Source organism: Muscardinus avellanarius (genome assembly GCF_963383645.1).
Source record: "Muscardinus avellanarius genome assembly, chromosome: 19".
In the NCBI taxonomy this organism is placed as follows: Eukaryota; Metazoa; Chordata; class Mammalia; order Rodentia; family Gliridae; genus Muscardinus; species Muscardinus avellanarius.
Window position 1 is genome coordinate 44,496,431 of NC_137805.1, and position 26,332 is coordinate 44,522,762.

The following is a 26,332-nucleotide window of genomic DNA, read 5'->3' on the forward strand; positions in this document are numbered from 1 at the left end:
AGCTGTGGACGGCCTCACTTAATTACCTGAGGCTGGTCATGTACGTGGGATCCTCCTGTCTCAGCCTCTCAAGGACTGGGATTAACCAGCCTGCGCCACCACGCCCGGCTACAGAGTAAAAAAATAAAAACGGCTGGTGGTGTATCTCCGAGGTAGAACACCCTTGGGTTCAATCCCCAGCAAAACAAGATAACAAGCAAGCAAGCAAGGAAGCAAGCGAAGACCCGCTCCCAATCCCAGAAAAACGGGCAGCTGGTCTTTCCCAGAGGCTCAGCCTGCGCGCACTCTCGGCCCCGCCGCCGCCGCCGCGGTGCCTGCTGGGAGCCGTAGTTCCGGGTTCCGCCGCCGCAGTGCCTGCTGGGAGCTGTAGTCCCGGTTCCGAACCCGGGCGGCGGCGGCGGCTGCGCGCAGGTCCGAGGCCCTTCCGCCTCGCTCTCCTCCCCGCCTGCGCGGGTCCGGGACGTCATGGCGGCCCCCTTGGCCCTGGTGCTGATGGTGGCCGTGACCGTGCGGGCGGCCTTGTTCCGCTCTAGCCTGGCCGAGTTCATTTCCGAGAGGGTGGAGGTGGTGTCCCCGCTGAGCTCCTGGAAGAGAGGTGAGGCCGCCGGCCGGAGCAGCGGCAGCCCGGCGCTGTCACCGCTCTGTGAATGGAGGCGGGCGGCTGGTCGCCAGCGAGCGGCTCTCCGGGAGCAGACTCCAGGGGTCTCGGGGCTGGAGGGCCGACCGTGCAGCCCGGGGCTCGGGAAGGTGGCGGGGCCTGGGCCGCCGGGGCTGGAACACCTGAGGTGTGGCTATGGAGGGGGCGTGCCCCGGTCTGCGGAGCCCAGGCAGGGTGGTGGGACTCGGGGTTAGAGAGGAGAGGGTGCTGTGTGCGCGGGGCTGGGGAGAGGGGACCAGTGTCCTAGCGAGATGTCTGTGCATGAATGTGCTTAGCCCCCCTCTGCTCACTCCAGGACTTACGGTGCATTTTCCCTACCGTTTCTTTTATAAGTTCTCCCAACTTTATGCTTAGAGTCTACAATGAGATGCAGAATTTGGGCCGAACGAGCCACAGGCCTGTGGGGGAGACAAGTTATAATTACTTAAAGTCCGCTTTCTCAGCTGGGCGTGTTGGCGGCACGCTCGTAATCCCAGTACTTGGGAAGCTGAGACAGGAAGATCGCAGGTTCTCGGCCAACTTCACCTACTTAGGCCCTTGGAAACTTACACGCTGTTTCAAAATAAAGAATAAAAAATAAGGCTGGGGGTATAGCCCGGAGGTAGAATTCCCCTGGGTTCCATCCCTAGTACTGCAAAAAACAAAAACAAATTTTCTTTTTGCTAAAGTATAATATGCATACAGTGCACAAGTGATGTGTAGATAACAACTTTATGACCCATGTAGCAAGCAACCAGATTGAGACACATTATCAGCATCCCAGAAGTCCATTCCTATCCTTTCACTAATTTACTTACCTCCCTCCCTCCCTCCTCCATCTCTTCCTTCCTTGTGGAACCCAGGGGCATTCTACCCCTGAGCTACACTGCCAGCCCTATTTTTCTGTGTGAGCTACTAGGATTCAACTCAGGGCCATTCCACCTTTGAGCTACACTCCCACCCCTATTTTTTATTCTTTATTTTTTTGTGGGTCTGAGGATGGAACCCAGAGCCATTCTACCCCCAAGCTACACCCCCAGCCCTATTTTTTATTCTTTATTTTGAAACAGGGTCTCACTAAGTTGCAAAGGGCCTAAGTAGCTAAGGCTGTCCATGAACCGCAATCCTCCTGTCTCAGTCTCCCAAATGGTGGGATCATAAGTATGTGCCACCATGCCTGGTTTATTCTTTTTTTTTTAATTAAAAAGATAGAAATACAGAAAATAGAAATACAGAAAATAGTTACAGCCCCATGCCAAAATGGCATGAGGGGGGAGGGTGGCCCAGGCCAACTCACCACTCCCCCCTGGTTTATTCTTTATTTTGAGAAAAAGTCTCACAAGTTGTGGAGGGCCTCACTAAGCAGCTGATGCTGCTGTGAACCTGCGATCCTCCTGTCTCTGCTTCGCAAGTGCTGGGATTACAAGCCTGTGCCACCATGCCCAGCTGTTTTTTTGTTTGTATTATTTTTAGCTTGAAATAGGGTCTCACTAAGTTTCAAGGTGCCTTGCTAAGTTGCTGGCATTGGCTGCAAACCTGTGATCCTTCTGTTTCAAGCCTCCCAAGTAGTGAAATATATATATTTTTAATCTTTTGTGTGTGTGTGTGTGTGTGTGTGTGTGTGTGTGTGGTACTGGGGAATGAGCCCAGGGGCATTCTATCTCTGAGCTACACCTCCAGCCCTATTTAATTTTAATTTAATTTAATTTTCCAGGTCTGGGGGTGGAACCCAGGGGCATTTGACCTCTGAGCTATACCCCCCTGCCCTATTTTTTTTTTTTTTTTAGTCTTTTATTTTTGAAACCGGGCCTCACTGAGTTGCAGAAGGCCTCACTAAGTAGCTGAGGCTGTCCGTGAACGGAGGTACTCCTGTCTCAGCCTTCCGAATGCTGGGATTGCAAGCGTGCGCCACCACGCCTGGCTTTTATTTTTATTTTGAAACAGCATGTCACTGGGTTGTTGGGAGTCTCACTACTCGAGGCTGTCCTGAACTTGTGATCCTCATGTCTCATCCTCCCAATTACTGGGATTACAAGAGTGAGCCACTATGCCTAATTGAAATATACTTTAAATGGGATTCTGGTTTTTTTTTTTTTTTTTTTTTTGCAGTACTGGGAGTGGAACACAGAGACATTCTACCTCTAAGCTACACCCTCAGCCCTGTTTTTTATTCTTTTTTTTTTTTTTTTTTTTGCCAGTTTAGAGATGGAACCCAGAGGCATTCGACCTCCAAGCTACACCCCCTGCCCTATTTTTTATTCTTTATTTTAAAACAGGGTCTCACTAAGTTGCAGAGGGCCTCACTAAGTAGCTGAGGCTGTCTGCGAACCTCTATCCTTTGGTCTTAGCCTCCTGAATGCTGGGATTACAAGTGTGCGCCACCACGCCTGGTTTATTCTTTATTTTTGAAACAAGGTCTCACTGAGTTGCAGAGGGCCTTACTAAGTAGCGGAGGCTGGAGGCTGGTCACAAACCGTGATCCTTCTGTCTCAGCCTCCCAAATGCTGGGATTACAAGTGTGCGCCACCATGCCTGGCTTTAAATGGGATATTTTATTTATTTATTTTTGTGTGTGGGTCTGGTGATGGAACCCAGGGTCTCACTGATTTGCGTATATATTTCTTTTTGGTGTGTGGTATTGGGGATTGAACTCAGGGGCATTCTACCTCCAAGCTACATACCCAGCCCTATTCTTTAGTCTATTCTGAAATAGGGTCTCACTGAGTTGCAAATGGCCTCACTAAGTAACTGGAGCTGTCCTGTCTCAGCCTCCCAAATGCTGGGATTACAAACATGTGCCACTATACCTGGCTCCCAGCTGGATTTTTTATTCTTTATTTTGAAACAGGGTCTCACTAAGTTGCAGAGGGCCTCACTAAGTAGCTGACTGGCCATGAACCTGTGATCCTCCTGTTTCAGCCTCCCAAGTACTGGGATTACAAGCATATGCCACCACACCTGGCTCATGAGACCCTGCTTCAAAAATAAAGAATAAAAAATAGGGATGGGAGTGTGGCTGGGAAGTAGAATGCCCCTGAGTTCAATTCCCAGTACTGCAAAAAAAAGAAAAAAAAAAAGGCAGATGATTATAGTAAACCCTAAAAGGCATTTGAAAAATAACTGCAAGCTGGGTGTGTGGCCTATGCTTATTATCCCAGTACGTGGGAGGCTGAGAGAAGAGGATGCAGGTTCTGGGCCAGCACCAACAACGTAGTGAGGCCTTCTGTAACTTAGTGAGACCCTGTTTCAAAATAAAAAAAAGTGGGGTGTGATGCCCCATGCTTGTAATCCCAACATTTGAGAGACTGAGACAGGAGAATTGCAGTTTGTGGACAGCATCAGCTACTTAGTGAGGCCCTTTGCAACCCAGTGAGACCCTGTTTCAAAATAAAGAATAAAGAACAGGGCTGGGGGTGTAGCTCATGGTAGAATGTCTCTGGGTTCCATCCTCAGTACTGCAAAAAAAAAAAAAAAATTTAAAAAGAATAAAATAAGCCAGACATGGTGGATGGTGCACACCTGTCATCTCAGTAATTGGAAGACTGAATACAGGAGGATCGCAGGTTCGTGGCCAACCTCAGCTACTTAGTGAGGCCCTCTGCAACTTAGTGAGAGCCTGTTTCAAAATAAAGAATAAAATAGACTTCCGGGAAGATGGCGACCGAGAAAAGCGGGGCTTAAGAGTCCCGCTAACAACCAATCTCCATTACCACAAAAAGAGCGCCTTTCATAGCCAGAAAACACCATCACCAGAAAAACAAAAAAACCCACCAGGCTCCAGAGAGAAAGCGGACTGAGAACAGAGCTCAGGGCCACAGAGGAGACACACGCGCCCGAGGACGCGGCAGCAGCGCCATACTGCCGGCGGCAGCGGCGAACTCAGCGGACGGCTACAGCAAGCCAGGTGAGCCGCTGCGGAACAGCCAGGCGGGATCTTTCGGCGCAGACAGCATTTAAAGCTTCCAGTGGCTGAGCTCAGCACACGCTGCAGGGATTCAGAGTGGAAATCAAAACCAGAGAAGAAAAAATACGTCAGCCTCATGGCCGAGGGCGTGGCAGAGGCGCCATATTGCCACCGGCGGCGGCAGCAGCAGTGAATTCACCGAGTCCAGTACAGCTACATCTGCGTACTCAAGAACAGTGAGTCAAATTGCGGGCCACAGAGGAGAAATCCCACTACTGTACTCCCTGGGACTTGACCCAGTGAGGGAGTGGTGGTGGCAGAGATATCACACCATAGGAGAACGTGCAACCTGGCACCCCCCATAGTTTAAAGCAGCCTCTATCGACTCCCTGGGTCGGAGACTCTGTGATACAACCCAGTAAAGGAGTAGTGGGGTCTGAGATAATACAGACTCGAGATCCAGAGCACCTTAAGTGAAGCCATAGTGACCCAAGGGAAGAACCCAGAGAAGGCACAAACCTCCGAAATCATGGGAAAGAGGAATAACACTGGAGTAATAAATGTGCACAACCCCACAACATCAGAACCTGATAAAACAGAAAATCAGAGATTTCTAGAAGATCAAATCAGGAAAATAACTGTAGAAATAATAGAGATGCTTCGAAAAGAACTCAGAGAGAGCCAAAAAGAGATAAAGGATGCAATTAATGAAGTAAAGGCCTCAATTCAAAGCACAAACAACCGATTAGAACACATGGAGAACAGAATCTCGCTCTTAGAAGATGAGCAATCCAAAAATGAATGCATAGTTTCTAATCTAGAAAAAAATATCCGACAGCAGGAATCTGACATTGAAGAAATATGGGCCCATCTTAAGAGAGCTAACCTAAGAATAATTGGAATAGAGGAGGGAAAAGAAAGTGATACCAAAGGGATCAACAATCTCTTCAAGGAAGTAATAGCAGAAAATTTTCCAAATATAGAGCAAGAGGTTGATACACAGATCCAGGAAACTTATAGAACTCCCTTTAGACAGGATCGGAGAAGAGGATCCCCACGCCATATAATTGTCAAAATGACCAATGTGGAAGCCAAGCAGAGAATCTTAAAGGCAACAAAAACAAAGGGCCAACTGACATTCAGAGGCAAACCAATTAGAATCACTCCAGACTTCCCAAACCAAGTCATGAGAGCCAGAAGGGCTTGGAGTAACATATTCCAAACTCTGAAAGAAAACAACTTCCAGCCAAAAATTTCCTATCCAGCAAAACTTTCTATCAAATTAGATGGAGAAATAAGAAGCTTCCATGACAAACAGAAACTGAAGGAATTTATGTCTTCAAAACCAGCGCTAGAGAAAATACTCAAAGAGATTAACTACAAAGAAGAAATAGGTAACACTCACCAGAACCAGAGAAACAAGAGTTTCCATCCAACAGACAACTAAGATTGGTTATCTGTGGAGATTCATTATTTATGTTAGTCTTTTACTTATCTCTAAGTTGTATTGTTTGCCTTTATTGTTAATTTCTAGGATTTCTAGTTGGAATATTAATATACCTTCAGATATAGCATTTGGAAATATTTTATCCCATTCTATTAGTAACTGTTAACTCTGTTTACATTGTCTTTGGATATACAATATTTTCTTTTATTTTTTAGGGAGTTTGTATATTCTGCTGTTGCCTGTGCCATTGAAATCATATCCAAGAAATCACTGCCAATTTCAATGTTGTGAGGTTTTATGACCCAGATTTTCTCCTAAAAGTTTATAGTCTTAAGATTTATATTTAGGTCTTTTATCTATTTTGAGTTAATACTTGTATATGGGATTAGGTAAAGGTCCAATTTTATTCTTTTCCATGTAATTATTATTTTTCAACAATACTTAGTTAAAAGATTATTATTTCCACCACCAAATGTTCGTGGAAACCTTGTCAAAAATAACTTGACAATATAGGGAAGAATTTAGCTCTAGGCTTGTATTTAACTCCAATGGTCTATATATCTGCCTTTAGAACAGTACTACACTGTTTCAATTATTGTAGCTTTATATGGTTTGAAATCAGAAAATATATATCTGCTATCTTTGTTCTTTTTCAAGATCGTTTTGGGTATCTAGAATTCATATTCCATATTAGGATAGATTTTTTTCTGAAAAATAAATATATAAATATATGATAGTTTCACCTAAAAAAACAGAAAAAAATATGCTCTAGTAAGAAAGAAAGCAAAAAGAAATATTGAAATGCTATCTTTAAATCATCAAACGCTTGGTATCAGACAAATGAAACTGTTATGTGAGATTATCATTTTTAATTTTGGATAAATTGCTATAATACTAGATGTCAACCACTAAGCCAAGCATGGGAAGGAGGGATGGGGAGAGAATGGGGTGGGGATCGGGTGGGGGCTGACTGGGCGATGTGTGCATGTATGTCTACAAAAGTTTGTATCCCACTATGATGTATGAATACAGTGCACCAATAAAATAAAATTTAAAAAAAAAAAAAAAAAAAGAATAAAATATAGGGCTGTGGGTGTAGCTCAGAGGTAGAATGCCCCTGGTTTTGATTTCTAGTATTGCCCCCCCCCACAAAAAAAAATAGAGCCGGGGTGTAGCCCAGAGGTAGAATCCCCTGGGTTCCATCTCAAGTATCACAATAAAATAAAATAACTGCAGTAGAAGCTTTTGTGGTTTCACTTGCTATTATGAGTTATTTGAGTGACTAGTTCTTTGGGTGAAGAGCTCTGAATCCAAATAGATATTGATTGGCTGTAATATGGGCTGATTTTTCATTTTATTTTATTTTGAGTATTGAGGTTTGAACCCTGGTAGAATGCCCCTGGATTCCATCCCCAGTACCAGCCCCCCGCCACCCCCCCCAAAAAAAGGGCAGCCTTAGCAAGTAGTGAGACTCTTATTAATCTAGCAAGACCCTGTTTCCAAATAAGTAAAGCTGGGCGTGGTGGCATACGTTTGTAATCCCAGCATTTGGGAGGCTGAGACAGGAGGATCGCGGTTCACAGAGAGTTTCAACTACTTAGTAAGGCCCTCTGCAACTCAGTGAGACCTTGCTTCAAAATAAAGAATAAAAAATAGGTCTGGGGTATAGCTTGGAGGTAGAATGCCTCTGGGTTCAATCCCTAGTTTAAAAAAAAAAAAAAAAAGTGGGTGTGATGATGCATGCTTGTAATCCCAGTATTTGGAAGGCTGAGACTGGAGGATCACAGGTTCACTGAGCCTCAGATACTTAGGCCTTTTGCAACTTAGTGAGACCCTGTTTCAAAATAAAGAATAAAAAATAGAACTGAAGGTGTTGCTCAGAGGTAGAACTCCCCTAGTATGGCAAAAAAGTAAAATAGGCCCAAGGATGTAGATAGGAGCTAGAATTCCCCTGGATTCAATCTCTAGTTTCCCCCCAAAAAAATAAAGAAAGGAAGAATTTATTGGCCTTCTAAACTGAATAGTCCAAGGATAGACCTGAATTCAGGCTTAGCTGGATCCAGAGACTCGGTGAGCTCATAAAGACTAATTCTTTCTCTGGCCTTACATTGACTGCATTCAGGCAGGTTTTTTTCCAGGTTTTGTAAAAGTAGCCAAGAGTAGCCCCTGACTTGTGTATCCTTTCAGTTTCAGGCTAGTGGAAAGACAATGATTCTTCAACCAGTTGCTCTGTTTAGCCCAATTTATGTTTCTACCTCTTGAAGATGAGGCGGCATGACCCAAAGCATCAGAGGGGTTACCCCATGGGAGCACTAGGGTGCTATTACCAGAAGAGGGGAAACTGACACTTGGCAGGCAAAAACATCAGATGCTATTACAATATGAAAGAAACCTTTTCTGTTTCACCCATTTCTACAAACTCAGGAATATGATAGTCTAACTATAATAAATTAGAACTGCCTATTTGATGATGCAAACATGGGCTTCTTGGTCTTTTTTTTGTTGTTGTTGTTGTTGTTGGTACAGGGGATGGAACCCAGGGGCCTTCTACCTCTGGGCTACACTCCCAGACCTATTTTTTATATTTTTATTTGGAAACATGGTCACTTAAGGCAGCAAGGCTGGCTTCGAACCTGTGCAATCCTCCTGTCTCCGCCTCCCAACAAGCATGGGGCTACAAGCGTATGCCAACACACCCGACAATTGATCTAATAAAAATAATAAGAATTAACATTGATATAATGCTTTCTACATGCCAAGTACTGTTCTCTCTCTCTCTTTCTTTTTCCTGTGGTACCAGGGATTGAACCCAGAGGCATTCTACCTCTTATAGAGTGAATAAAATCCTAGCCCAATTTTATTTGAAAACAGGGTCTCACTAGGTTGATGAGAGTCTCACTGCTTGCTGAAGCTGGTCATGAACGTGAGATCTTCCTGTCTAGCCTCCTAAGTACAGGGATTACAGGCACAGGGATTGTGCTGCTACCACCATGGCCTGCCTGCCTGCCTGCCTTCCTTCCTTCCTTCCTTCCTTTTTTCCACTAAAGATTGAACCCAGGGGCATTCTATCTCCGGGCTACACCCCCAGCCCTATTTTATTTTTATTTGGAAACAGGATCTGGCTAGGTTGTTGAGAGTCAGTACTTGCTGAGACTGTCCTTAAATCTGTGATCGTTCTGTCTCAGCCTCCCAAGTACTGGGACTACAAGTGTACCACCACACCTGGCTCAGGCACTGTTGTAAATACTTTAGATATGTTAGTAAGCTGATTTCTATAATTGTCTTATAATGTCAATATTTTGATTAACTTCATTTTATAGATGAGAGAAAACTGAGGCACGAATTAGTCACTTGCCAAGGATCACCTAGTGTTTTCACATGAAGGGCTAGTGATCTTTAGGCAGGCCGTTCCACCAGAGATCACTCTGTGCCATCTTGTTTAGAAATATGTTAGGAAGCCGGGCATGGTGGTGCACACTTGTAATCCCCACGCTTGGGAGGCGGAGACAGGAGGATCGCGCAGGTTCGAAGCCAGCCGCGCTGGTTTACGGGAACCCCAGTGCCACCAAAAAAAAGAAAGAAATCTGTTAGGAATTCTGTTGGAACCTTTTTGTCATATTTTGGTTTTTCTTCAGCATTTGCTGAACAGATTAGGAATTAGCATGGATTTAGTTTCTTGAGTTTCTTAGTTTCTTGTGTTAGGGTAGAGCCTAAGCTATTGGTGCTTATCTAGAAACTCGCCTTTAATGGCAACTGTGAGACAGGAAAAGTCTTCCAATATGACTACTTATAAAACACAAAAACTGGCTGTATATGGTGGCATATGCCTGTATTCCCAGTACTAGGGAAGCTGAGACACAGGTTCTTTTTTGTTTTGTTTTGGTGGTACTTGGGGTGGAACCCAGGGGCTTTCTACCTCTGGGCTATACTTCCAGACCTATTTTATGTTTTATTTGGAAACAGGGTCTCACTAAGTTGCTGAGAGCCTCACTAAGTAGCTGAGGCTGGCTTCGAACCTGTGCGATCCTCCTGTCTCAGCCTCCCAAGTGCGGGGATTTTTAGGGTGCGCCACCACGCCCGGCTCACAGGTTCTTGAAAAGCTTCAGTAGTGTAGTAAGACTCAGCAACCTCAGGAGACCCTGTTTCAAAACAAAAAATAAAAAAGACTGGGCTTGTAGCTTGGATTCAGTTTCATTACCACCACTGCCACAACAACACACACACACCTTTCTTATTATATAAAATACAAAATCAGCAAACAACACTTAACAATGTATATTGTACAGTGGATTGTTGACTTGCAAACTTTTTTTTTTTTTTTTTTTGGCAGTACTGGAGATTGAACTCAGGGGCATTCTACCTCTGAGCTACACCCCAGCCCTGTTTTATGAACCTAGCAAGACCCTGTTTCAAAATAAAAATAAAATAGGGCTAGGGGTATAGCTCAGAGGTAGAATGCCCTTGGGCTCAATCCCCAGTATCACTAAAACAAAAAACAAAACTTGCAAAATTACTGGGCAGGGTGGTCCACGCCTGTAATCCTAGTACTTGGGAGGTGGCGACGGGAGAATTGCAGGTTCATGGTCAGCCTCAGGAATTTAGTTAGGCTCTCCACAACATATTGAGATCATGCTTTAAAATAGGGCTGGGATTGTAGCTCAGAGATAGGATACCCCGTACTTCACAGACATGCACAAATACGCATGCACACACACACACAATTGTAAATATTGTGAATAGAATTCCTGTTTATTCTTAATCCAGCTTCGAATGTTACCATCACATCCTATATTATAGAAGTATTATGCCCTACGTCAGAAAATTAGCATTGACTCAGTACTATTACATAATGTACAGACCTTATTAGAATTTTATCTTACTCTGCATTTAGCTCTTTGTCTCCTTTTTCTCTTCCAATCTGGGACGCTCCTCTTGATTTGGGTTTGCCTGATGTTTTCTCATGATTAGATTGAAGTTTTAGTTTTTGTCAAGGATACCACAGTGTTGGCACGAGGATCACAGAAAAGTTCTTATCTGCAGCTCAATGAATTGTCAGGTACTTGGTGTTAATATGTGGACATATTACTGATGTTGCTAACTTTGGTCACATGATTAAGATAGTGAACGTTAGGGTAATCTGTGTAAAGTAATTATTCTTCCCCTTGAAAATACTGTTTTTTATCATGTTTTTGCCCACTAATTCTAGTATTCACTGATCTAGTTGCCCTTCACAGTTATTACTGTGGGTCTGCCAAATGGTGCTTATTTTTCTGTTCTTTTCTTCTTCTTCTTTTTTTTTTTTGTAGTACTGCAAAATAGTGAGACTGCAACTTAGTGAGACTGTTCCAAAATAAAGAATAAAAAAGAGTGCTGGGGAGGTTGAATTCCTCTGAGTTCAATCCTCAGTACTACAAAAAAAAAAGTGTGTGTGTGTGTGTGTGTGTGTGTGTGTGTGTGTGTGTGTCTACTGGGGTGGAACCCAGGGGCTTTTCTACCTCCGGGCTATACTTCCAGACCTATTTTATACTTTATTTAGAAACAGGATCTCACTAAGTTGCTGAGAGCCTCACTAAGTAGCTGAGGCTGGATTTGAACCTGGGTGATCCTCCTGTCTCAGCCTCCCAAGTACTGGGATTATAAGTGTGCACCACCACGCCTGGCTAAATAAAAATAAATTTAAATTAAGATTTACAGAGCCGGGCATGGTGGCGCACGCTTGTAATGCCAGCATTAGGGAAGCTGAGATGGGAGGATCGCCGTTCGCGGACAGCCTCAGCTACTTAGTGAGACCCTTTGCAACTCAGCGAGACCTTGCTTCAAAAAAATAAAGAATAAAAAATAGGACTGGGGATGTAGCTCAGAGGTAGAATGCCCCTGGGTTCCATTCCCAGTACCGTAAAAAAAGAAAAAAAAAAAAAGACTGACAGCCACTTGCTAGGGATAAAGTAAAAGGGATCAGACAGGCGATGAGGGCCTCTCGGTCCTGGGAGTATCTAACATGTTAGTTTATGACGTTTCCTGATGTCTGTAATGTCTGAGTGTCCTTGGTGTCTTGCTTTTCAGTGGTGGAAGGCCTTTCACTATTGGACTTGGGAGTATCTCCGTATTCTGGAGCAGTATTTCATGAAGTAAGTATTCTTTTCTATACATACATATATATATATATATATATATATATATATATATATATATATATATATATATTTTTTTTTTTTTAATGGTACTGGGGATTGAACCTAAGGGCATTCTACCTCCATGCTATACCCTCAGCCCAATTTTATTTTTATTTTGAAACAGGATCTCACCAGGTTGATGAGAGTCTTACTATTTTCAGAAGCTGTCCCTGAACCTGCAATACTCCTGACTCAGCCTCCCAAATACTGGGATAAGGAGCATGTGCCACCATGCCCAGCTCTTATTTTTTTATTTTGAAACAGGTACTACTAAGTTGCTGAGGCTAGCCACAAACCTGCCATCCTCATATCTCAGCCTCCTAAATACTTGAGTTTACAGCCATGAGCCACTACACCAGACACACACAAAAATCCCCAGTACAAAAAAAAAATCTGTTTTTGGAAATTATATTTAGAAACAGCCCCTTTTTTAGATATCCACTGGATAAGTGATCCAGATTAAGATCGTAATTTAGGGAAACAGATGAGGCTTCTGTAGAAATGATTGTGTGTCGGGGGTTTTGGAGATGGAACCCAAGGTCTTCTAACTCTAAGCCTTATTATTTTTTATTTTTTTGCGGGTCTGGGGATAGAACCCAGGGGCATTTGACCTCTGAGCTACACCTCCAGCCCTATATTTTTATTCTTTATTTTTGAAACAGGGTCTCACTAAGTTGCGGAGGCCTCACTAAGTAGCTGAGGCTGTCCGCAAACAGCGATCCTCCAGTCTCAGCCTCCCGAATGCCAGGATTACAAGTGTGCGCCACCACGCCCGGCTATTTTTTATTTTGAAATAGTCTCATTAAGTTGCACAGGGCCTCACTAAGTAGCTGAGGCTGGCTTTGTCATGCCTAGCTGAAATTATTGTTTATTTTTTGTATGGGGATTGAACCCAGGGGAATTCTAACTCCAAGTTCTATCCTCAGCCCCCTTTTTTTGGTTTTATTTTTTGTTTTGAAACAATGTCTTATTAGGTTGTGGAGTCTTGCAAGCTTGTTGAGACTGGCTTTGAGCCTTGGATCCTCCTGTCTCAGCTTCTTCTGAGGCTGTCCTTGAACCTCTGGTCTCGGCCTCCCAAGTATTAGGATTACAGGTTTGTGCCACCACACCCAGCTGAAGTGTGTGTGTGTGTGTGTGTGTGTGGTGCTACGGGTTGAACCCAGAGGCATTCTACCTCCAAGCTACACCCTCAGTCCTATTTTATTTTTATTTTGAAATAGAATCTCACTATATTGCTGACAGCCTTAATAAGCTGAGGTCTTCGAACCTGTGATTTTCAGTCTTTGAAGTACTAGCATTACAAGCATGTGCCACCATGCCTGGCTGAAATGTTTGTTTGTTTTTTTCTTTCAGTACTGCAGATGGAACCCAGGAACATTCAACCTCTTAGCTACACCCCCAGCCCAATTTTTTTTATTCTTTATTTCAAAACAGGGTCTCACTGAGTTAGAAAGGGCCTCACTAAGTAGCTGAGGCTGTCCGTGAACCTTGATTCCCCTGTCTTAGCTTCCTGAATGCTGGGATTAAAAAAAAAATGTACAGACTAGAATCTGGGCTTAGTGGCGCATGCCAGTAATACCAGTATTTGGGAAGCTGAGGCAGGAGGATTGTAGGTTCAAGATCATCCTAAGCAACTTAGGGAAACCCTGTTTCAAAACAAAATAAAAAAGACTGGGATTTAAAGCTGGGCGTGGTGGCGCAGGCTTGTAATCCCTGCACTTGGGAGGCTGAGATAGGAGGATCGCACAGGTTCGAAGCCAGCTTCAACTGGTTTAAGAGACCCTGTTTCCAAATAAAAATATAAAATAGGTCTGGGAGTATAGCCCGAGGTAGAAGGCCCCTGGGTTCCATCCCCAGTACCACAAAAAAAAAAAAAAAAAAAAAAAAGACTGGGATGTATCCTGAGTTCAATCCCCAGTACCCAGTACGAAAAAATAAAAAATATATAAAAAAGAATGTAATTCTATTTGAATGATAGAAAAAAAAATGCCCTCTAGCATAAAAAATCTTGTGTGATGCATCTAAAGCCATACTCAGAGGGAAACTTTTTGCTTAAATATAGAAACTAAAATATAAACAATCTTAAGTTGGGCATGGTGGCACACACTTGTAATACCAGTACTTGGGAGGCTGAGACAGGAGGATACAGGTTCCACGCCAGCCTCAGCTACTTAGTGAGGCCCTCTGCAACTTAGTGATACCTGTTTTAAAAATAAAGAATAGAAAGGGCTGGGGTTGTAGATCAGAGGTAGAATGCCCTGATGTTACACATCCTGTTACACATCCTGGTGTTACACAAAAATGTGTGTCTATATATATTATAAATAATCTTATATCAATGAGATGAATTTATTTTTGTGTGGTACTGGGAATGGAACCCAGGGGCATTCTACCTCTGAGCTATATATATCCCCCAGCCCTATTTTTTTTTTTTTTTTTTTTTTTTTTTGGTGGTACTGGGTGTGGAACCCAGATACCTCCGGGCTATACTCCCAGACCTGTTTTTTAAAATATTTTATTTGGAAACAGGGTCTCAGTAAGTTGCTGAGAGCCTCACTAAGTAGCTGAGGCTGGCTTCGAACCTGTGTGATCCTCCTGTCTCAGCCTCCCAAGCATGGGGATTATAAGTTTGTACCACCATCCCCGGCTGAGATAAAAATTTAAATGAAATGTACAAATGTCTTGAAAAATACAATTTATCTAAGAAAAAAGACAAAGAAAATTGACAGAGAAAATACAGCAAATCTTGCCAGGTGGAATGGGATATACCTATAATCCCAGTACTTGGGAGGCTGAGACAGGAGGCTCTCAGGTTTGAGGCCAGCCTCAGTAATTTAGTTAGACCCTCAGTAACTTATCACTGAGGCCCTGTTTTAAAAAAAGTAGAAGGAGCACAGGATGTGTAGCTCCCAAGGTAGAATGCCCTGGGCTCCCCAGACATGGTGGCGCCTGCTTGTAATCCCAGCATTTGGGAGGCTGAGACCTAAGGATCCAGGTTCAGGGCCAGCCTCAGCTACTTAGTGAGGCTCTTTCCAACACAGTGAGACCCTGTTTCAGAATAAAGAATAAAAAATAGGGCTGGGGGTGTAGCTTGGAGGTAGAATGCCCCTGGGTTTCATTCCTAGTACTGCAAAGAAAGAAAGAAAGAAAGAAGAAAAAAAAGAAAGAATGCCTCTGGGCTGAAGTCCCAGTGCCAAGACAACAAAAAAGAAAGAAAAGAAAATAGGTCAAGTCTGGGTAGGCGTGAAGGGCGCCCTGTAACCCCAGCCCCTGGGAGGCTGAGGCAGGAGGGTGGCAGACTCCAGGGACCACCTCAGCGACTTAGTGAGGCCTGTTTCCAAATAAAAATAAAATACAGCTGGGAGTAGATCCTGGCGAGAGAAGGCCCCATGGTTCCACCTTCAGTACCACAGAGAGAGAGGGAGGAAAACATGTCAAGTGTGGATAGTGTTTTATGTTTGAAAAAAATTGAATCTGTAGCCAGACATGGCGTCACTTGCTCCTAATCTCAGTACTTGGCAGGCTCAGACAGGAGGGTCTGAGACAGGAGGATGGCAGGTTTGAGGACAGCCTCAGCAAGTAGTGAGACTCATCCACCTCGCCAGAGCCTGTTTCCAAATAAATAAAATTGGGCCGGGGGATAGCTCAAAGGTAGGCTGCCTCTAGGTTCAATCCCCATCATCTATCTCTCATCTATCTATTCCTCTATCTAACACACACACACACACACACACACACACACACACACACACACACACTCTATCCCTCTATCTAACACACACACACACACACACACACACACACACACACACTCTATCCCTATCCCTCTATCTAACACACACACACACACACACACACACACACACACACACACACACTCTCTCACACACTGAATCCATAATTTAAGTCTCAAACTTCAGGGCAAGGTGGCTTAACAGTATGGAAATTTTCCCAAAATTTTAAGGAAAAATAACTTTTTATGTTAACTTCTCAGAAAATAGAAGAAGGAAAAACACTTCCCAGTTCTCAGTTCATTTTCTGAGTTCAGCATTTTTTTTATTTTTATTTTTTTTGGTACTGGGGATTGAACCCAGGGGCATTCTACCTCTGATCTACATCCCTAGCCCCATATTTTATTCTTTATTTTGAAACAGAGTCTCACTAAGTTGCAGAGGGTCTCACTAAGTAGTTGAGGCTGGCTACTTACCTGCAGTCATCCTGTTTCAGCCTCCCAAGTTCTGGGATTACAAGCATGCACTGTCACATGGCCCAGCTATTCAGCAGTCTCCTTCCTTCCTTCCTTCCTTCCTTCCTTCCTTCCTTCCTTCCTTCCTTCTTACTTTTGTGGTGCTGGGATTGAACCCAGGGGCGCTCTAGGCTACACTCCTACCCCGATTTTTTATTCTTTATTTTGAAAAAGGATCTCTAAGTTGCAGAGGGCCTCACTATGTAGCTGAGGCTGGCTGTGAACCCCCAATCCTCCCATCTCAGTCTCCCAAGTACTGGAATTATACGCGTGTGCCATCACGCCCAGTTCGGCAATCTTAATACTAAGTTCTCCTTGGCTGTTAGATGTGTTTTAGTACTAAAATTCACTCATAACTTTAGTATTTTAACAGTTTCTAAAGTTATTATTTGTTTGCAGTATTGAGGATTGAACCCAAGAACAGTTTGCTACTGAACTACACCTTGAGCTTTTTTATATATATCTTTTTATTTTGGAACAGGTTCTCACTAAATTACCACAAACTGGCCTCAAACCTATATCCTCCTGTCTCAGCTTCCTAAATACTGGGAGTCCAGGCATGTGCCACCGCACCCAGCTTATTTATTTATTTTCTAAGACAGGGTCATGCTTCATTGCTGGCCTTGCACTCTTGGGCTTGAGTGATCTGCCTCGACTTCCTAGGTAGCTGAGGCCACGGGCCTGCGCCACTGCGCCAGATGGAGCGCTTAGCACCCGCGAGGTTTTGCTCATTCCCTTCACTCAATCCAGCAGACAGCTCCAGTGTCATAAAGTGACCCTGGCCACTAAGTTATCCTCTCTTATATGTGCACTGGCCAGTTAGGATAGAACAGTATTCCAGGAAGGAAACAGACTTTTCTTATTTATTTATTTATTTTTGCGGGTCTGAGGATGAAACCCAGAGGCATTTGACCTCCGAGCTGCACCCCCTGCCCAATTTTTTATTCTTTATTTTGAAACAGGGTCTGACTGAGTTGCAGAGGGCCTCACTAAGTAGCTGAGGCTGGCCACGAACCGCGATCCTCCAGTCTCAGCCTCCCAAATGCTGGGATGACAAGGGTGCACCACCACGCCCAGCCAGATTTTTCTTGAAGAATAATTTTTCCCCGATGTTCAACTCAAAAACCAATAGCTCATACTAAGGTTTAACTTTACTTTTTGCATGTTTGTTTCTCTCCTACAGACTCCATTAATAATATACCTCTTTCATTTCCTAATTGACTACGCTGAGATGGTATTTATGGTAAGTAAACTTCCAGATAAAATTAATATGTATGCTTTTTTTTTTTTTTTTTGGTGGTACTGGGCTTCCTGGAAACTCTTCTCCGGGCTACACTCCCAGACCTATTTTATATTTTTATTTGGAAATAGGGTTTCTTAAGCCAGCGAGATCTTCCTGTCTCTGCCTCCCAAGAGCGGGGATTACAAGTGTGCGCCCCCACGCCCGGCTATGTATGCATTTTTAATATGCAGTTTGTTGTCTTTTTTTTTGGTGTGTGGTTCTGGGGATGGGAACCCAGGGGCTTTCTACCTCAGGGCTATACTCCCAGACCTATTTTATATTTTATTTGGAAACAGGGTCTCACTAAGTTGCTGAGAGCCTCACAGGTAGATGAGACTGGCTTTGAACCTGTGCAATCCTCCTGTCTCAGCCTTTCAAGTGCTGGTATTACAAGCGTGCGCCACCACATCTGCCTTGTCATTTTATTTTTAAGGAAAAAATCTATGTTAGGAATTTGGGGATTTCTCAGGAAACGAAAGCAAAAACTTTTACTTTTGAAATTAAGAAACTGTAGAAGTATACGGAGCAGTCTTTAACTTCTGACCAGTTCCAATTCCTTACTCTTCATTAGAACTTGAACCATGTAGTTGTGAGTTTTCTAGCTCCAAGATTCTGTGATTGGCTTTAATTGTGCCTGTAAAGGGCATGCTGTGTTTCCCCAAGTATTCTTTTATTTATTATTTATTATTATTATTTTTTTTTGTGGTACTGCGGATGGAACCCAGGGGCCTTCTACCTCTGGCATTCTACACTCCCAGACCTATTTCTATATTTTATTTGGAAATAGGGTCTCACTAAGTTGCTGAGAGCCTCACTAAGTAGCTGAGGCTGGCTTTGAATCTGCGTGATCCTGTCTCAGCCTCCCAAGTACAAGCATGCACCACCACACCTGGCTTTTTTTGTACTGGGGCTTGAACCCAGGAGCGTTCTACTTCGAAGCTCTAACCCCAGCTCTATTTTTATTCTTTCTCCCCTTATTTATTTTGTGGTACTAGGGATTGAACCCACAGGCATGCTACCTTTTAACTACACCCCCAACACAATTTTATTTCTTATTTGGGAACAGTTTCTTGGTAGGCTGATTGAATTTCACTATTTGCTGAGGCTGTCCTTGAACCTGTGATCCTCTTGTCTCACCCTCCAAGTATAGGGACCACCACACCTGTTTTTTATTTTTTTTGATACTGGGGATAGAACCCAGGAGCATTCTACCTCTGAGCTACAACCCCAGCTCTATTTTATATTCTTTATTTTGAAACAAGGTCTCACTGAATTGGAAAGGGCCTCACTAAGTAGCTGAGGCTGGCCAAGAATCCAGATCCTCCTGTCTTAGCCTCCTGAATGCTGGGATTACAAGTGTATGACACCACACCCAGCTTTTTTTTTGTGTGTGTGTGTTACTGAGGATTGAACCCAGGCGCATTCTACCTCTGAGCTACATCCCCAACCCCTGTATTTTATTCTTTATTTGGAAACAGGGTCTCACTAAGTTGCTGAGGGCCTCACTAAGTAGCTAAGGCTAGCTGTGAACCTGTTATCCTCTTGTCTCAGCCTCCCAAACACTGGGATGATAAGCATGTGCTACCACTCCCAGCTATTATTCCCATTTTATAGAGAATCTAAGTAACTTATAATTTTAGAACAAATAGAGATGCCAGAGTGAAGTGGGCCTAGAGAGGTCCTGATCCTCAGGGTTTTCCGTGGGACCTTCCTGAATGGGCCCTACCCTTTAGTAGTTAAAGTCAGGGGTGACCTTCTACCCGACACCGGTTCCCAAACTTATTTGGCTTACTGCCTCCTTTTCAGAAAAACAAAATAATCAGTGACCCCTGGAAATCTACCTTAAGTGAATCAACAGAAAGAGACGGTGACAAATTTTTGGCCTTTTATGTATCTGTATTTCATTTCAGTCCTGCCCTGGGGTGGGGGTGGTATGGCCCAGTGGGGCACCTTGGCACAGGTGTGTAGTACTGGGTATCCCAGAACTGCAGAGCCTGGCAGCGTTCCATTTCTCCTGAGTTAACAGGCTTCTGTTTCCTCTTCCTTCTCTTTCTCTTTACAGATAACTGATGTACTCACTGCTATTGCCTTGTATTTTGCAATCCAGGACTTTAATAAGGTTGTGGTAAGTTGTTGGTGGGACAAAGTCTGTGGAATTCAGTAGCCTTTGTTACTGAAAGAATCAAAAGGTTCTGTACTTAAGGATCCACCTGTTTTAAAATGCTGAGAAGTGGGCCGGGCGTGGTGGCGCACGCTTGTAATCCCCGCGATTGGAAGGCGGAGACCGGAGGATCACGCAGGTTCGAAGCCAGCCTTGCTGGCTTAAGAGACCCTGTTTCCAAATTAAAAAGTATAAAAAAGGGTCTGGGAGTGTAGCCCGGAGGTAGAAGGGTTTCCAGGAACCCCAGTACCACCAAAAAAAAAAAAAAAAAAAAAAGAATGGTGAGAAGTGGGAGTTAAGCAAGTCCTGAAATGATGACCCACAAAATAGTATTAGTAATAGATATAAAAAGGTCAATTTAATTTATGTAGGCTTTTTGTTTGTGTTTATTTACTTATTTATTTTTGGTACTGAAGATTGAACCCAAAATTGCTCTACTATTGAGTTATGCCCCCACCCCTTTTTACTTCTTTATTTTGAAGTTGGGTTAAGTTGCTGAGGCTGGCTTTAAACTTTCAATCTTCCTGTGTCAGCCTCCCAAGTAGTGGAATTACAAGTTGGTGCCATTGAACCCAATTATGCAGTTTATTAATAACTGCATATCTGTGTAAGTTGAGACTTTCTTGAATAGAGTTCAGTGACATTTAATGAGGCATCTTAAAATTTTCTATCACCAGTTTTTCTTTTCCTTTTTTTTTTAACAATACAGAGGATGGAACCGTGGGGCATTCTGCCTCCAAGAGCTACACCCTTAGTTCTATTTTTTTGGTACCAGGAATGAAACCCAGGGGCATTCTACCTCTGAGCTCCAGCCCCAGCCCCAGCCCTAGTTTGTTTTCTTTCTTTTCTTTTCTCTTATTTTCTTTTCGTGGTACTGGGGATGGAACCCAGTGGCATTCAACCTCTGAGCTACACCCCCAGCCCTTTTTTTTTTTGTGTGTGGTATGGGGATGGAATTCAGGGGCATTTGACCTCTGAGCTACACCCTCTGCCCTATGAGTTGCAGAGGGCCTCACTAAGTAGCTGAGGCTGTCCGCAAACTGCGATCCTCCAGTCTCAGCCTCCCAAAAGCTGGGATTACAAGTGTGTGCCACCACGCCCAGCTCCTATTTTTCATTTTTTATTTATTTTTATTTTTATTTTATTATTATTGTTTTTGGTGGTATTTGGGGTCGATCCCAGGGGCTTTTCTATCTTCGGGCTATACTCCCAGACCTATTTTATACTTTATTTGGAAACAGGGTCACACTAAATTACTGAGAACCTCACTAAGTAGCTGAGGCTGGCTTTGAACCTGTGTGGTCCTCCTGTCTCAGCCTCCTAAGCACTGGAATTACAAGCATGCAGTCACCATGCCTGGCTCATTCTTTATTTTGAAACAGGGTCACATTGAGTTGCAAAGGGCCTCACTAAGTAGCTAAGGCTGTTCGCGAACCCTGATCCTCCGTCTCAGCCTCTCAAATGCTGGGATTATAAGTGTGCGCTACCATGCCTGGCTCCAGTTTTTCTTTTAAAAGGAACATGAATATAGCTTTTAACTTGGGTCTACTAAGACAAAATTAGATTCCAGGTGTTGATTGTTTTCCCAAAGAATAATTTAGAAAGATGTTTTGGTGGTGTTGGGGATAGAGTCCAGGAAGTTGCACATGCTAGCAAACACTACTTCTGAACTAAATTCCCAGTCCCTAAAATTAATCTTAGTCAGAAAATGTGGCATATATTAAATGCCTGTTGAAAGTATTAATGTGTGAGTCAAGTATGGTAGCACATACCTGTAATCCCACTACTTGGGAGGGCAAGACAAAGAATCACAGGTTTGAAGCCAGCCTCAGGAACTATGTGAGACCCTGTTTTAAAACAAAAAAATGAGCTGGGTGTGGTGGCTCACACTTGTAATCCCAGTACTTGGGAGGCTAAGACAGGAGGATCGTGTAGGTTCGAAGCCAGCCTCAGCTACTTAGGTCTGGAAGTGTAGCCTGGAGGTAGAAAGTCTCTGGGTTCCATTCCCAGTACCATAAAAAAAAAAACAAGCCTGGCACATGCTTGTAATCCCAGGACATTTGGGAGGCTGAGACAGGATTGCAGATTCATGGCCAGCCTCAGCTACTTAGTAAAGTCCCCCACAACTTAGTAAGACCCTGTTTCAAAACAGAGAATATAAGCTGGGCATGGAGGCACACGCTTGTAATCCCAGCATTTGGGAGGCTGAGACCAGAGGATCGCGGTTCATGGACAACCTTAGCTACTTAGTGAGGCCCTTTACAACTCAGATCCTGTTTCAAAATAAAGAATAAAAAATTGGGCAGGGGAGGGGGTGTAGCTTGGAGGTCAAATGCCTCAGGGTTCCAGCCCCAGACCAGCCAAATAAAAAATAAAAAAATAAAAATAGAGGGTTGGGCATGGTGGCACACACTTGTAATCCCTGTGCTTGGGAGGTGGAGACAGGAGGATCGCACAGGTTCTAAGCCAGCCTTGCTGGCTTAATAGACCCTGTTTCCAAATAAAAATATAAAATAGTTCTGGGAGTGAACCCCAGTACCACCAAAATAAATAAATTAATTAATTAAAAAATTTAAAAAGATAGAGAATATAAAATAGGGCTGGGGGTATAGCTGGGAGGTAGAATGCCTATGCCCCTGAGTTCAATCCCCACTTCCAAAAAAGAAAAAAGAAGAAGAAGAAGTAAAAGGGCTGGGGGTGTAGCTCAGAAGTAGAATGTTGGTGTTGCTGGGTTCAATCTCTAGTACCACAAAAAAGAGAGGAGAGAGAGAGAGAGAGAAGAGGGAAGAGCGAAGAGAGAAGGAGAAGAAGAGAGAAGAGAGAAAGAAGCCATGCATGCTTGTAATCTTTGTACTTGGGAGGCTGAGACAGGAAGATCACAGGTTCAAGGATAGCCTCAGCAATTTAGTGAGGCTTTCAGTAACCTAGTGAGGTCCTGTTTTTATTTATTTATTTATTTATTTATTTATTTATTTATTTATTTATTTATTTATTTATTTATTTTGGTGGTACTAGGGGTAGGAACTATTAGGAGGTAGGAACCCAAGGGCTTTCTACCTCCTAGCTATACTCCCTGGCCTATTTTATATCTTATTTGGAAACAGGGTCTCACTAAGTTGCTGAGAGCCTCACTCAGTAGCTGAGGCTGGCTTCGAACCTGTGTGATCCTCCTCTCTCAGCCTCCCAAGCGCTGGGATTACAAGCGTGCGCCACCATGCCTGGCTGAGGTTCTGTTTTTAAATAAGAAAATCAGTCTAGTAGTGTAGTTCCGAGATAGAATATCTCTCATTCATATGGATATAAAGTTTAGTCTTAATCCATATGTAATACCAAGAGGAATTATATAATGGGGCCATCCTCCTCCTCCTGGGATCTGAGAGAGTTTAACAGATTAAACATGTGCACTATCTATGTAGTTATTAAGAAAGAAGTTGGCTATTGTCCTCCTTTGTTGGCTGGGAGCCCCTGAGAGGATGCCAGCTAAGGTGAGATAAGGTTGCCTGTGGTTCATTTTCACTTCTATTACCAAGTAATAGAACTAGAAATAGCAGGTTGCCTTTCTGTGATCAGTAACAAATAGACTTTAGAGATTTTTAAATTATCTTAACTGAAGGTTCTTAAGTTTGGGTTCATTTATAGATTTAATTGGCCTATAAAACTCTTGAGATAGTATGAGAAGTTGTGTGTATATCTGCATGTGTTGTTTTTTCCGAGAGTTCATAGCTGTTATGGACTCTATTGGTCGTATTCTTCGCCTCTTCCTCTAAAGGATTACGAACTGCATTTCAGAGGCTTAGTATCACTAAGGCTAGAAGAGAGCACAAATTACAATAGAGCATAACTTGAAAATGATGGAGGCTGAGAAGAAATGCTCTAACAGATTCCCTTGAGGACCACAAATGAAATAGCAAATGAGCCGGGCGTGGTGGCGCACACTTGTAATCCCAGCATTCGGGAGGCTGAGACAAGAGGATCACGGTTCGCAGACAGCCTCAGCTGCTCAGTGAGGTCCCTTGCAACTTAGTGAGACCCTGTTTCAAAATAAAAAATAAAAATAGGGCAGGGGGTGTAGCTCGGAGGTCAAATGTCCCAGGGTTCCATCCCCAGACCCACAAAAAAAAAAAAAGAAAAAAGAAAAAGTTCATAAATTGAGGACTTAGAAATGATCAGTGGCACCGGGTGTGGTGGCGCCTGCTTGTAATCCTAGTACTTGGGAGGCTGAGACAGGAGGATCTAGGTTTGAGGCCACTCTCAGCTACTTAGTGAGGCCCTCCCAACTTAGTGAGACCCTATTTCCAAACAAAGAATAAAAAAAATAGGGCTGGGAGTGTAGCTCAGAAGTAGAATGCCTCTGGCTGCAATCTCCAATCACACACACACACACACACACACACACACACACACACACACACACACATGAGCAGTGGCTATTTTCTTTTCCAATATAGGTTATGTATGTAGATCACAGTCTTTATCTGAAGTTATATATATGCTAAAATATCTAGGGATAAAGTAGCACAGCTTACTTTCAAGTGGGTTTGCAAAACAAATTTCACTCATGTGTGTATGTGTAGAGATTAAAGAAATGTCTCGAAATGTTAACAAATGGTCTTCCAACTTTTTCATGGTTTGAAATAAAGCACTAGGAAAATAAGTCTGTGTATATGCATTTGTGTTATTTATGTTAGAGAAATATGTGACACACACACACACATGAATTTTTTTTAAGGATGGAACCCAGGGGTGTTCTACCTTCAAGCTACACCCCCAGCCCTATTTTGTTTGCTTGTTTGTTTGTTTGCAGTACTGGGGATGGAACCCACGGGCATTCTACCTCTGACCTACACCCCTAGTCCTATTTTTTAGGACTTTATTTTGAAACAGGGTTTCACTGAGTTGCAAAAGGCCTCACTAAGTAGCTGGGTCTGTTTTTGAACCACGATCCTCCTGTCTCAGCCTCCCAGATGCTGGGATTACAAGCATGGGCCACTACGCCTGGCCAGCCCTATTTTTTATTCTTTATTTTGGAATAGGGTCTAAGTGGCTGAGGTTGTCAGCATCTAAGTTGCTCAGGATCTCAAACCTGTGATCCTCCTGTTTTAGCCTCCTCAATACTTGTGTGTGTGTGTGTGTGTGTGTGTGTGTGTGTGTGTGTGTGTGTGTGGTCCTGGGGATGGAACCCAGAGGCAGTCTACCTCCTAGCTACACTCCTAGCCCTGTGTTTTATTCTTTATTTTGAAACAAGGTCTCACTGAGTTGCAGAGGGCCTCACTAAGTAAGTGAGGCTGGCTGTGAAACTGGATCCTCCTGTCTCAGCTTCCCAAATGTTGGGATTACAAGGGTGTGCCACACATCCAGCTCCCTATTTCATTTTGAAACAAGTCTTCATAGGTTGATGAGAGTCTTATTACTTGTTGAGGCTGTCCTCCAACCTGCGACCCTCCTGTCTCAGCCCCTCAAATACTGGAATTGCAAATGTGTGCCACGACACCTGGCTATTTTTTATTTTTGAAACAGATTCTCACTTGGTTGCTGAGTCTTGCTAAATTGCTGAGCTGGCATCTAAATTGCTTTGAATAGCGTCTAAGTTGCTGAGGTTGTCCTCAAACCTACACTTCTGTCTCAGCCTCCCAGGTATTGAGATTACAGGTTTGTACTACCCTGTCCAGCTGCAGTGGAAAGTTTTTGAAGGGTTTTTTCCTTTTGCTTGGGAAGCTGATGTTGGGCCTTGAAGCCAGCCATGATGGTGGTTGTGCTGGTTTGATTGAGGGAGACAGTAAAAGATGGAGCATAGAATGTGCTGGCCTGAATGTCCTTCCTTCCTAAGATTGCCATTTCAGAAGGTCCTTCTGTTTTAAGATACTGTATTTGAGAAGATTGAGGTTACAGGGAAGTCCTTTTCTTCTACTGCTGGCCCAGTGTCCCCTTTGTCCAGGATCTACAAGTCCCTGGTGGACTCTAGTTGTCAGTGCAGCTTCAAGCCTGGGGAATGGTCTGCAGTTCCACTGCGGCTCTGGCTGCCCCTGGATGGACTCTCTATTCCTTCCTCCCCTCCCTCCCTTCCTTCCTCCCTTCCTCTCTTCCTTCCTCCCTCTCTCCCTTTGTTCTTTCTTTTGACCTACTAGGGATTGAACCCAGGTCCATTCTACTTCTGAGCTATTATATATATATATATATATATATATATATATATATATATATATATATACACACACACACACACACACACACACACACACACACACATACATACACACACACACATTTTTTTTTTTTTTGGTGTGATACTGTGAATTGAATTCAGGTGCATTCTACCTTTGAGCTAACTCCAGCCCTATTTTTGTTTGTTTGTTTGTTTATTTATTTATTATATTTTTGCAGTACTGGGAATGGAACCCAGGAGCATTCTATTTCCGAACTATACCCCAAGCCCTATTTTTTCTTTAAATTTTATTTATTTATTTACTTTTTGTGGTACTGGG

General features: G+C 43.4%; 1 protein-coding gene across 1 annotated transcript in view; it reads left to right on the forward strand.

The window, feature by feature from the left end:
* Window positions 1-465: 465 nt before the first annotated feature.
* The window catches only part of PIGU (phosphatidylinositol glycan anchor biosynthesis class U), a gene marked incomplete at both ends in the record, with an annotated part of 98,890 nt that continues 73,023 nt past the window's right edge, over window positions 466-26,332 (forward strand). Inside the window, 4 exons of the mRNA XM_080716412.1 lie at window positions 466-595; window positions 12,052-12,116; window positions 17,591-17,650; window positions 19,752-19,814. Of these exons, the coding sequence (XP_080572538.1) occupies window positions 466-595; window positions 12,052-12,116; window positions 17,591-17,650; window positions 19,752-19,814 (318 nt within the window). The remainder of the gene's footprint in view (window positions 596-12,051; window positions 12,117-17,590; window positions 17,651-19,751; window positions 19,815-26,332) is intronic.